Consider the following 13701-nt stretch of genomic DNA (forward strand, 5'->3'; position numbering starts at 1 on the left):
CATAGCTGTTTAGACTACATATAATAGAGATATAGTTAGCAAAACAACCGTATAGTACAAGAAAATTGAATTTGATGAGAAACTGAGATGGGATAAGAGGCAGAACGAATCATAGACCTTCAACTGGGAAANTGATTAACCATTTGCTTGTTCCAGAGCATATAGACGAGTAGTTGCAGCATTAGGCTAACTAACTAATTAAATGGTGCAGTGTCAAGTTGTACAATTCACACAGCTAGAACAATTTATTACTGAGTACAGTGTAGTANTTTGGATATATATAGTCACATCATTAATTCAACTAAAANAGTTAAAAGGAGAATCTTCATGCGGCACTAAGCAACTTAATCTAAGTGGATTGACCCGTAATTAATTACAGCCACAAAGGTTTCATTTACCAACAATGGTTTTGCAATATCNAGGTTTTGGAAGTCTTCGTAACTGTGACTATAAGCCACAATACAAAACTACAGGGTTGACCAAAGAGAAGAAAATATTAAGAAAGGCAAGCTATAAAAGATACATACAATTGGTGGCTTCAAAAAACAGTTTTCCCCATTCTAGTAGGGTCTCAGAAGGGTATATGTATGCAGCCTTACCCCTGCATGTACAAAGGAGTTTTTTCCAAGATTTGAGCACCGGACCTCCAGGTCACAGCTNACAATCCTACATCCTTACTCTTGTGCCAAGGCTAGCACTCATTCAACAAAAAATAGCTAAAATAACAAAATGTACTTACTTTCTGACTCATTTTAAATGGAAATGAAACACCTATTTAGGTTAGGAAATAGCTGATACCTTGTACTTAACCAAGGCAAATTCTTGGATGTCTGACCAAAGAGCTTCCGAGCTGATACTCATGTACAAAGGTTGAGCCTTTCTTAATGAAGCCCTGCCTTTCCATCGAGCTTGCCCTTTGGAATGTTTTCCTGGAGACCGTTGCCCAGCATGTTCCTGTAGAATAAGCCAGGAAAACAATATTTTTACCCTAAAAGGAGAAGAAAAGTTCAAAGCATTGACAATGAACCATAAACAACATACCTTTTTAGGAGTTTTGGACTGAGCGCTATTGGTGATAGCTTTGCCACTGGGAGCTTGACAGCTTCCAAATAGGCAGTTTAAGAAATGAGATACAGCTGGTGCAAGATCATGGTCCTCTGTCTCCCTCAATAAATCCTGCATATGACATGAACGATCTCAAATATCATTGATGAATGCAAGTGGATTTGCTAGTTATTTTCATGGTATGTTGTCTATTCTGATGTGTCAACATCTATCNTGTTTCAGTATAGCAAGAATAATACATTTATCCATTAAAAACATGAATAAGACNTGCACAGTAAATNAGTACAAAAGATACAATATACAACTGGCAATAAACCTAATGTACTCATAAGTAATATAATCATGGATATCAAATCAGAATTCAAATCATGAAACATAAGATCTGTGATCAATAATTAGAAATGGTATAAAACATTTATTCACGTAATAGGGCAATTACAAACATTTAGATGATAGCTTTTTTAGATCAAATAACCCATTATATAGCTAAACAATTGTACTATAACAAATTTAATTTTCAAGACATGATAGAGACTGCAAAGTTCAGTCCCTCTAAAAAACATCACTAAATCCTAGCATAGCAAAAAGAAAGGGAGCCACCTTAGAAACTTCCAAAANAGCATGACTTTTAAACCTCTTGGAATGTTCATTAAAGCCCCTACTTCAATGCTACAAAACCGACTTGCTAACTATAGTTTGATCATATCTCTAGTTGATGTAAGATCATCTCTAATGCATCTCTCTCACAACGAGGACAAGACATCTCACGGGACTAAAATTTTTNATCTGATCCAACGGTGGCCCAATAGTGGGCAGCCTAATAGGCAGAACAAAAATTGCAAACACAAACCATGATATCATCTTAGAATGTAAATTTAATTGCTAACTGAATCTTACCAAACTGGTGTGTGTGGTCAGGATTACCTCCACNTATATACTATNATTTGGTNATATATCTAGTGCATGTGAAATGTTCAACAAAAACAATACTATTTTTTTAGTTTTATATTCCATTAATAATGAATTAATGCTTTGACCCTTCCCTTCAGTTTTCATTGAAAACGAGAAAATCAATCCCTGAAAACCACGCTCTATATAAGAAGAGGGTAGCAAGGATCCAAACCATNTCGAACAAAAACCCATACTTTGGAACCATATGTAAATGCAATTCTTGCATGATTCAGGCACAATGTTTGCCCCCACAGAATGAAGTGCTTAAAGTAAGCTAGCTTTTCTCACCTTGATAATATGCTTGGCAGATCTAACAACGATCTCATTGTTGCAAAGATCCCACAGATGANGTAGATGTTTAGTCCCTCCAGCCACCTTCATGAAAAAATGCGCAATCAGAAACAATATAAGAATTATCAAAAGTCTATAAGCAAATCACCATCATATNTAAATAGAAGATAATTCAATATTGACCAAAATACATGGGGCGTACTTTGCCAATANAGCGAACATTAATTCCATGAGCATGCAGTGCTTCAGTTAATGTCTGGCCATCCATTGGTGAAACTTCAAGTGTACATAGATCTTGTATAAACTTTGGAAGTGCAACATCAATAAGATATTGACCANCTTTTCTAACATTATCTTCATCAGCTGCTATTTCCTGGTGAATGTGATAAAAAGGTGTAATGTAAGAATACTGTGCCAAGAGCATTATGGTTTCATCACGAGCAATCACAATAGAGAAACAATGGGACAAACACATGTTTCCATAGATGGGAAGTAAAGTCGTATTTAGACACAGAAAAGGGAAAATAAGAAGGAAAAAAACCTCTGGGCTCCCAGCAAGTTTGAATTCAGTGAAGACGTTAGGATTAAAAACAATATCCTCACTACCGTCAGAGGCTTTGGCAGTCANAGAAGCAAATTCTTTTACATCCTCAGTTTTTTTTTCGTCTATTGAATCCTGCAGAAAGCAAGTAAAGGACATGCAATTTAATTATTGGAACTTCATCACCAAGAAGATTCCCACCAGCCATAAGCTAATAATCAGTCAAATAATTGAAACACAATACCCTTCCAGCATTGCATTCAACCAGATAAATAATCGAGTACAAAAGCGCAATAATTTTTCATAATAGCCAATGGTAGGGTCATATATGTTCAGTTACCCTTTTAAAACACACGATGAATAAGATAAAGAAACAATCGTAAAAGGAGAACAAACAAAAATACCAAAACNAATGCTTCTGCTTTTCCATTACAACAGTAATCTTCCATGTTAGAAATACCGGGCATATATTAATTGAATGCTCAAATTGATGCACAAGCAAAGGAGTCATTCTTGTACCAAATATGAACCTCAAACAAGTACTTTCTTTTCAGAATATATGTTGGGAACAAGTCTTCTGCATACCGAGATGAGTTATATGCTACAACAGAGGCTATTGTGTGCATTTGGAATTGTATTTGCTGCACTAAAACTATGGTACATGTATGTTCAAATTCATACATAGTGCTTATCGGATATGGTTAGGAAACTGCACTATATTTACTCCTCTTAAATGTAATTATTTCTGAAATTAAAAATTTCAATGAATCTTAGATAAAAAATAAAAAATACTTCAGCATAATTAGTGAAGGACTAATATCCATTCCACTACTATTGCACTTACTGGCTTGTAAGCATCTGCAATATTTTGGGAATGGTTCACCAGTGTGTCAGCATCAGCAGCATTTGGGGAATCATTCACCAGCTGATCAGAATCAACAGCTGCTTGGGAATCATTTACCAGCTGGTCAGAATCAGTTGCCTTTCCGGAATCAGTGACCAAATTGTCAGNCTCTTCAGAATTCACCTTGGTAGGTTTCAATGCCTCCGCTACTTGGGCCTGTTCACACAAAGAGCCAGTCAGCTATGAAAAACTAAAAACACAAAACCCCAAACATCCTTNACAATATAGTGTGCTTACCTGGCAAAAGGCAGTAATTAATTCCGGCCTCAAGATACAAAATCGAGAACCAGGCCCAGTATAGTTGGCATCACGAGGAGTTACCCTCAACAANTCAAGAAGGTAGTGTCTGATTTTGTTTAAACAGAGCAAAGCATCAGTGCATTAGCACGACATGCTATACAAACAAATATGAGTTTTAAAACAAAAAATTGGGAAAGTTGCAACAGATATCATCTTTGAATTAACTTCAATCTACTTGCATTCAATAATTATAACACATTGGACAATGAATTACATATGGAAAAAAATAGCCAGAATTGATTAGTAACGGTAAAATCTAAATCTTCCTGCAGTAAAAAATTATGCCTTTGAAACTATGCATTAGGAATTCTGTAGACATCATATCNCCAAAGTACACAAACTGAAAATAACAAACCCAAATAATTACCGGTCATCACCACCAACGATGCCCTTGCACTCCACAGGTGCAGCTAATTTGAAAACATTTCCAGATCCGTCAAGGACTGAATGTTCCTTCAAATGAAGGCGTTTGGCAGCCTCTGACACCTATTAACAAAATCAGAGAATAAAAAAAAAGCCATCTTATTGTACAGATAATTCAATTTTAAAAAATCCCAACACCTATTAGTGTAAAATAAAACAATACATCTTAGTTTACAGATCATGCAATCTAAAAAATACTTAATTTTTCCCCTACCAACCAATTTTCTTACNATTTAATTTCACACAAATCAGGAGATGCTTCAAATTCAAATTAGACACTCTAACTAAACTTAAATGGCTACACCCTTCTTCTTTACCTTAGAATGAAAATCTTCACTCCAGCAAATTTTCTTTCCATTGTCGACAGAGCCATACAAGAGAGAGTCTGACTTGTCCCCTTGAAGAATGCCCGGTAATACACTCTGCAGCACAATATACAATTTAATTTGAGAATAAGGATATACAGGGTTTCAAATTTCAAAATTAAATTAATGCAAATTTAACTACAAATCTAATACGTATAACCACTCCAAAATCATTAATNATAGAAAGCAATTTGGCATATATCATACAATTATCCTGCACACTTTACAATACTCAGAATATAAAGGGTCACCTATTAAAAATATTCAAAATATATTTTGGTTGAAATGAATAGAAACTAATCACTTCGTAGATAATAATAAAGTAAATAATATATACAACATATGTTCGTCCTACAAACTAATAGAAATAAGAAATTGAAAAGTCTTGCCATGTTTTTAACCTTCTTGAGACAGTTCAGCATGTCCTTATTCGTTTTCTCAGCATTTTGAAGCTATTTTGACAAGCATTAATTCATTAAGTTGCACCACAAAATATTTTTAGAACAAAAAATCAAAAAAAAAATGGATGGGTTGAAACACTGAACAGCCATATCTTGCCTTTTAGACAAGCATAGACCAATAGCAAATTGATTAAACTATAACAACACTTTCATGTAAAAACAGAAAGTCAAGTCCGCCATAGGTAAATTTGAGCTTCATTACAAACCTGAGCTACCACTCTATGCCCCCTGTAGTCAATTATAGCCATAGCAAGATTATAAAGTCCAGCAACATCGGCTTCTTGGTAAGCCTTTGTTCCCTTCAAATCATTGTTTGCAGAAGCATACGTGGCNTGCTCATTCTCAGCCAGCTGAGCTTCTGGAGAAGCATCTTGAGTGGTTTCTGTGCCATTAAGATCANCTGAACTTGAACCAATATCTTTTCCTCCATTAGGAACCTGAGTTTCTCCATGAAGTGGGATGGAAGCTTTATCAGAAGAACTTTGCAAAGTGCCAGAGCTCCAAGTTTTTGAATTAGAATCCACACATTTCTTTGATAGCTTCTCAAGGTCAGCATCAATAGCAAAACTAAAGAATATATTGTTGTGTACATACCTGTCACCAAAACCCACGCAAAATGAGCCAAAAGGCTTTTAACTACACAGGAAAACCCATATGTGTAAAGGGGCACAATCAAAATGAGAGCGAGTATATGATCTATGACAACGACAATCTAAACCAAATTAATAAACAAATAATATTGCATCATTTACCAACGTGAGAGCCACATCATGAAGATGCTTTTCACAACACGACTAAAAAATTTATGGACCAGGGAATAAGTAATCTTATGTTCCCTCATTCCTAACCCCAGAGAAGAAAAATGTAACATGCAACTTCCTCTAGACATTACTTTTCAACATCCTAAAATTATATTATTTTATTAGAATACAAGAATAGCTATTTACAATTTCTATAAAGTGAAGTTTCAGGATTCGAAAGACACACTTACATGTGAAAACATTCAGGGTCAGTTGGGTTTATTGGAGGAATGCAGCCACTGATCACTCCAACTGCACCATTAATAGCTGCATCAACAAAGTCTGATGTCACTTTATAAAGTGCCCTATCCCGCAAAATCCTACACCAATAAACAAATCACCCAAGAAACGTAGATATTTAATGATAATATCTCTTCACCAAACTAAAGAACAGGATCAAATCCAAATCCATCCATATAAATGATAGATAAAGACACCTCTCCTGTGCGGTTGTACGAGGAAATTCTCTACAGGACTGCAGCTCTTCATTCCAGTCTCTTTGCATGCCAATTGGCTCATTGCCATAAAGAAGAGTCAAAGCATTCTCAGCCCGGGCTGCATCACGTCTGTGGTCTGCTAACACCCCAATGCAAATTACAAATACGTCAATCCAGTCTGAGATCCAGATATTAGGAACCTCATTTCAAGGACTCCTATAATTTCATGACATTTTAAAATTGGCTTCCAAATCAAGTAGGACATAATAACAAACGAACAAAATAAAAGTCTTCCCTCTAGGCTGCAACAGCTGCACAGGTCAATTAACTTCTGTGTTCTATCAAAAATCAAGTCTATATTTTAAGTCTTAATCAACCTCACAAAACTAGTTTAGTATGGTTTGCACCACACTTATGTATTAAAATTTAACCATATCTTAGTCAATGGACGTCTGTGGTATGCTAACACCCCAATGCAAATTACAAATACGTCAATCCAGTCTGAGATCCAGATATTAGGAACCTCATTTCAAGGACTCCTATAATTTCATGACATTTTAAAATTGGCTTCCAAATCAAGTAGGACATAATAACAAACGAACAAAATAAAAGTCTTCCCTCTAGGCTGCAACAGCTGCACAGGTCAATTAACTTCTGTGTTCTATCAAAAATCAAGTCTANATTTTAAGTCTTAATCAACCTCACAAAACTAGTTTAGTATGGTTTGCACCACACTTATGTATTAAAATTTAACCATATCTTAGTCAATGGAATTTCCAACACCCACCCACATGCCAAGGACATCAAGAGTGGGAATAGGGGGCTTGATATTGGATAGCACAATAGGTCCAACAAATCTAACCAGGGTAAGTCCTTGAAAAGCTCTAATAGCATTTTAGAAATTGAACTTTAAGCCTAACTTAACTTCATAAAAATGACTTGTAAGTCAAAGTTTGTACTCCACTTATATATTATAATTTGGTCATATCTCTACTTGATGTGAGATCTCCAATAATTCTATTTAAATTAAGTCCTTGATAATAATTTAGGTTTTTTGGTATTACTCTAACCGTCACTACTTGTTTCCTTCTGTTTTGATCATTGTTACAACTTGTAACAAAATAGTTCTTGAATACGTGACAATAATTTGCCTCACTTCTGATATGGTAAATGATAACAAAGGTGCATGAAAACTACCTGACCAGATGTGTTAATAGAAAGATGTTTAATAACAATGTGCTCTCACAAAACAAATAAGAAAAATACATCATCAAGAACTAAAGTAAAAGCAACAATATCATCAAATCAGATAAAGAAAATACTACAACATAAAGAATTTAAAACTAATGTTGATGAAACAAAAATGCCAGAGGCTAAGCTCACCAGGAACAGGGTATAACCCAAGCCAAGAATTAGGTGGCAACAAAGATTGCACATTTTCAAAAGGATGGGCAGCTGCTCTACCCTCCAGTACTTCCCGGAAAGCTTCAAAATTAGACAAAAAGTTAAGTTCTGGGTTTCAAAGCAAACTTCTCAGAGATTTAAGCCCTAAACAATAAGTTATCACACTTCACTACCTTTTTTGAACTTAGGGCTAATCTTTTGTAAGAGAGCAACAAGATTTGTTGCTTCAAAAGTAGCTTTACTTTGCCTTGGGTCAAGAGTGTTTGCTGAGCTCGAGTTGACATAAAACATTTTTGTACTTCCCGTAATACAAAATTTATTACCCTCAAGAGTGATCACATCCAAATAAATCAAATCTCCAAGAAGCCTACAAGCAACCACAGAACAGACTCATGCATATAAACAAAGCAAGCCAATGAAATTGCATTAACTGAAGAGGATGCGTCTTAGGATACCTTCTATAGCTCGGAGGAGGGTTGAAGGATGAAAACACTATGCTCTCTACGCATTTAATATCCTTCAATGGGGAAGATAACAAATTACCCAATGAACCAGAGATGTCCTCCATATAACCAAGTCCATCGAGCTCAGGAACTTCAGGTTTCAAGGTATCTGATATTCCAGGAAATGCAGCACTCTAGTAACTATCACATACCTACTGGAATTATCAAATAAACAGATTATAGCAACAAATTATCCCATACCTGCAGAATTTGCAGCTTTATTTTGTGCTATCTCATTCTGTAGGGCAAGCGATGTTGATAGTGAAGCATGGAGATTAGAAAGGGAAAGCAACTCCCTTGAACGGTGAACATGGGCCCTTATAGATCGATCATCATAAAATGCTGCAAAGAGGATTTATCATATTGTAATCCACCATTGTTTAATCATCAAAAGTACCCAAAGTTGGTTAACATACCTGGGACCATTTCCAAGGAGCAACCACCAGTAGTAATATCAGCTACTTCAGAAATTTCATTATAATCTTCCAGGTGATGAGTTGATGCATCCTTGGTATGCAACAGTAAATCATAGCATGTGATAAAACACGTCTCAGGAGCATCAAGGAGGAACTGTCGTACATCCATAACAGAATCTCCAGGATTCAACTGTGAATCGCTTATACAAGTTAGAAGAAGCTTAATTCCTCAGTTTTTCTTCAGGTGAAATAGTAGCACATGTAAACATGATATTATTAATAGTTAAATGTTCAAACAATTTTACATCAACGAGAATAAAAGGAAATAGTCAGATCTCCATCATGATCATCTTGGAACCGCTTGATCATTCAGTTTCCCTTAATGTGTTGTGATATAGTAGTAACAAGCAAAAGCTTCACAAATTAAGTTAACTGACCTGAAGCTCAAGTTTCTCCCCAGTTTGTGTTTTAACAGAAACAGGGTAAAGTTGAAGATCACCTGCACAATAATTTTACCAAATATTGGTCATAAAATGAAATTGAAGTCTTAGTATATCCATTAACAAAAGGAATGAAATAAATTTGACTAAATTACCAATATTTTTAATAGAAGACTAAACAACTGCAATTGCACAACCAAAATTATCAAACATAATGCATAGCACAAAACATGATAAAACTTGCACAATCACCTAATCAATAGTAAATTCATATGAAGTTGGCAGAATTCACATTATTTACAGATGATTTTAGTTATTTTAAATTATAAACCGTAGGAAGAAAAAAAAAGTATTGTGAGAGTGATGGAAAAGAACAAGATAGGATAGAAAAACTAGAAAACATAATTTCAACATTAACTAAATTATGAGTATAGCAATTAAAAAAACAAAAAACGTTCAGAAGTAGTTACTAGAAACACAGACAACACAAACAAAAATTGACTAGTGAACACTCAACCCCTGTAATTGTAAGCAATGCTTTGTCAAAGCAATTCAGATCACTAAGCAAGAATGGCGTCAACAATAGACCTAAAGGGCCCTATTGTGTAAATCCAGTCAGATAAAGCTGGATTCAGTAAGACAAAAATAGGAAATTTGCCTCCCTAGAGCACGATAGTTGTTATGGCTGCAATTTCATCCTGCTAGGACCTGCAAATGCAGTACCTCACTGCAGAACTAAAGGGCCCTGTTGTGTACATCCAGTCAGATTAAGCTGGATTTGGTAAGATAAGAATAGGAACAACATGATTTGGAAATCCAATAAACAAAGAAATAAATTCTGAATTAAAGAAGAAAGAGATCAAAAACATTGAATTGAATGAACAAGAAAAAATAAAAGAATATTAGGAAGATATAAATAAATGAAGAATAAGCATAGAAAAAGAAAGAAATGGAAGGAGGGAGGGGAAAAACAAAAGGAAATAACGGTAAAGATATGTTTTAAAGTATGTGACGTAACCCGGAAAATGAAGGGGAGTTACATAATGGGTGCCACAGCACGTGGCATGATGGGTGCCTTTGGGATAGCACTATACAGCAGCAAATAACTGATGGCAGGTGTCCAAAATCGCCACATTGTAGCAGCCATAATAGTTTTATAACAACTTGGGAGTTTAAATTGCACATAACCATAATATTACACAAATAACCGCAACTGAGGTCACAATGTAGTTAGGCAATTGGGAGAGCAACCCAACAAGAAAAAGCAATATGCGATTTGTCGTATTCGGCACATAAAGTTGTTTTAATGATTGGTGTTTCATCATTTGTTTTGTTTCATACCATTTTACACTAATTATAGATATTTTATTCAATTATGGTTTATGTTCTTAAATACTTTTTCATTAATGTAATTTGAATGTAACTTCTTTTATCTCTTAATACTTTTATATATCTTTTTTAATAGAAATAAGCTAATGTATTCTAAGTCCAATTACTATACTATAATGTCACTATACCTATAAGCAATACAAGTTCTTCCCTAGCCCATCTCACCTTGCTTTTGTTGGCTCCCTTCAGTTGTTGTTTCATGTTCTTTCAACTCTGGATTGGCACCAACAGAATCAACAATTGCTTCAGCTTCAGCCACATCAGCTTTTGCAGATTCTGAAGTGCCTTCCAGGTTATTCTTCACAGGAAAATCAGAATGGACTGCTGGTTCTGAAGTACTAGAAGCATGTTGAGACCCTTTTTTGTTCCTCCCCTTGCTTGATTTTCCAGCCATTTCCTCTTTCTGAAATCCAAACATCCATGTCAACATACCACAAAAAAATAAAAGAATAAAAAAACAATAAAGTAAGTAAATTAAGGTACAAACGTCAAAACAAGCAAACCACAACAATCATCCCACAAAATCAATCTGCCTAATTGAAAAGGATGCAAACCACCATAGATATAAGCTCCACAATTCCATAGACAATAAAACATGCTAACACAAACAACTAATGCCAAAATGTCTCAAAACTTTCAAAAACAGAATTTCTAAACAAAGTTAAAGCCCCAACAAAATATAAAATCCATAATCAGATAAAAATATTGAAAAGTCTCAACTTTTAAACACAGACAGAACCACATATCACGTGAGTTCCATTTCTGGTAGCTGATTCCCATAAGAATCACGTAAAAAATATGAAATATGAATTCAAAATAATATAACTACGACCACAACAACCTTCATTATCTCTTCTATTCCCAAAAGAACCCACACAACAAATATCATCAAATCTAAAATGCAAGTTCAGAAAATTAGACACTCTTATAATTTTATTTTACTTTTTATCAATAAGGGAAGAAAAATATGATGAAAGAACACTTGTTACCAGATGAAAGAAGGCGTGTTACCAGTGAGCCGAAACAATTAAACGTGAAATGCCAATTAGTTAAGATGTTGCATAGAAATAAGAAAAGAAAAAAAGGGTTTTAGAAGGTTTTGAAAAGAAAAGGTTTTTGAGGTTTGGTAGAGCGAGAGAAACCAAGAAGCAGTGGCTGAGGCGGCTTCTTCCTTGTGAGAGAGAAACAGTGCAAAATGAATGAGTAATAATTAGCGGGCTTGGGCCTTGATTGTTAAAAATATTTTATGTAAGGTATGTTTTTCACTTATACTCCAACTGTTTTAAATATCTTACCTATTTCTTCTCTTTCATATTTTTTTTATGACAAAAATAATATAAAATTAAAAGAAAACCTTAATATCTGATTTTTTTTAACTTATATTTTTTGTTTTTTAATTTTTCCGATTAATTAAATTTAAACTATTTTAATTATTATTAAAAATAAATCTAATATACATTAGATAATACGTTTCTCTTTTAATTGGAAACCGATTTATTAAGAAAGAAATACATTTTGAAATAAAAACGATAGTCAAAGGAGACTATGAGTGAACTAAAAAAGGTACCTAGTAATGTAGAAAGAAAAGATGGGTACATATTACGAAATCTGTTTAACATTCTAGCCAATAGTACAACATTTTTATTTATTTTAATTAAAATGTAAAATTAGTAATTTTGGAGACCTATAAACAATTCCTTTAAGAAAAAGCACTCTTAATTAAATTTAAACTGATTTAATTATTATTAAAAATAAATGCAATATATATTAAATAATATATTTAAATGAAATAAAAGTAAAATCAATTAAAATAATAGTTAATATGAGTATATTTCATATTTATTTTTAGACGTTTATAATATAATATTCATAGTAAATTGATAATGACTTGAATAATAAATGAAATATTGGAACAATAATCTTCAAAAACTGAGTCAACAATAAATTGAATTTATTATACAAATTAATAAATTTATTCAACAACTTATCAATGAATTAATAAGAAAACAACACACATCAAATATAAATCATAGTGTTGGATTATTGAGTTTCCTTTCTATGTGGAGAATAGGTCTAAATAATGTGAACTATTATGTTTTACTAGATTCAATAGAGATGGATCATATTAGTATGATACATTAAAGTCATTTGAAAAGAGAAAAAAGTCAAGTGAGAGGAAAAGAAAGAGAGAAAGTCTTTTCTGCATATCCCTAAACTTGTACTAGTGGTTTTATCATTGTGATGTCGTTCACCGTTGGATCGGACTGATTTTTGAACAATGGGTTTCGGACGTATGTTTCTTCATTCTGAACATTCGGATCATCAATTGAAAGTCTAGTTTGGGAGAAATCGGTCCCACATCAACAATCCTATTTTGGAAATTTGCATCTTCTTTGTTCTCATTTATAAGCATTTATGCTTAGTTAAATTTGGCTGATGGAAAACAACATTTGGTGTTGTTATAGGAGACTCTTTTGTACCCTATTATTGATCATAGTAGATTTTTCTTTGGTTTGAAAAACTCGTGATTTTTACCCTTGTATTAAGGGGTTTTCCACGTTAAAAATTGTTGGCGTCTCTTTGTGTTTTGGATTCTGTTTTTGTTCTATTTGTTTGGTGCTTCTCACATATTCTCGCAAGAACGAGGATTGATTTTTCATTGCATTATTACTCTTTGTTAAGTTGTTATAATTTTTTGTCCTTTTCCATCACATCAGAATTAACTTTTAGATGAAGTTGTGAATTAAACAATGTTTAGATTATTTATGTTTATTCTTCCTTCTTCACTTTAATAAAAGCAAACTCCAAATTTGAAGAACAATAAAAAAATAAAGTACGTTTATTCACAAACCAAAAAACTTTAATATTTAAATCTCTTCTTTGGCTCTCCATTTGGAATAAAAGATGGTCTCCTTCATTTAAGCCTTTATCATAACAAAGTTGTGTTTATCCTTGACCAATCTTTGTAGATTTCTAAAGTGAGTTTCAGGATTTTACATTTGACATTAGTA

The 13701-nt window shown here is 33.7% G+C and overlaps 1 protein-coding gene across 1 annotated transcript in view; it reads right to left on the reverse strand.

Moving 5' to 3' along the window:
• LOC106760553 (clustered mitochondria protein) overlaps positions 1-11899 on the reverse strand; it is a 16426-nt gene extending 4527 nt beyond the window's left edge. The window contains exons 1-20 of the mRNA XM_022780253.1: positions 11680-11899; positions 10856-11093; positions 9299-9360; positions 8862-9051; positions 8647-8787; positions 8398-8554; positions 8116-8309; positions 7922-8023; positions 6539-6674; positions 6293-6421; positions 5508-5895; positions 4793-4897; positions 4420-4538; positions 3990-4098; positions 3693-3908; positions 2849-2983; positions 2510-2680; positions 2305-2391; positions 1042-1176; positions 799-954 (exon numbers count right to left, since the gene is read on the reverse strand). Of these exons, the coding sequence (XP_022635974.1) occupies positions 799-954; positions 1042-1176; positions 2305-2391; positions 2510-2680; positions 2849-2983; positions 3693-3908; positions 3990-4098; positions 4420-4538; positions 4793-4897; positions 5508-5895; positions 6293-6421; positions 6539-6674; positions 7922-8023; positions 8116-8309; positions 8398-8554; positions 8647-8787; positions 8862-9051; positions 9299-9360; positions 10856-11084 (2961 nt within the window). The 5' untranslated portion in view covers positions 11085-11093; positions 11680-11899. The remainder of the gene's footprint in view (positions 1-798; positions 955-1041; positions 1177-2304; positions 2392-2509; positions 2681-2848; positions 2984-3692; positions 3909-3989; positions 4099-4419; positions 4539-4792; positions 4898-5507; positions 5896-6292; positions 6422-6538; positions 6675-7921; positions 8024-8115; positions 8310-8397; positions 8555-8646; positions 8788-8861; positions 9052-9298; positions 9361-10855; positions 11094-11679) is intronic.
• Positions 11900-13701: the final 1802 nt, after the last annotated feature.

Source organism: Vigna radiata, chromosome 5, assembly GCF_000741045.1.
Source record: "Vigna radiata var. radiata cultivar VC1973A chromosome 5, Vradiata_ver6, whole genome shotgun sequence".
NCBI lineage: Eukaryota > Viridiplantae > Streptophyta > Magnoliopsida > Fabales > Fabaceae > Vigna > Vigna radiata.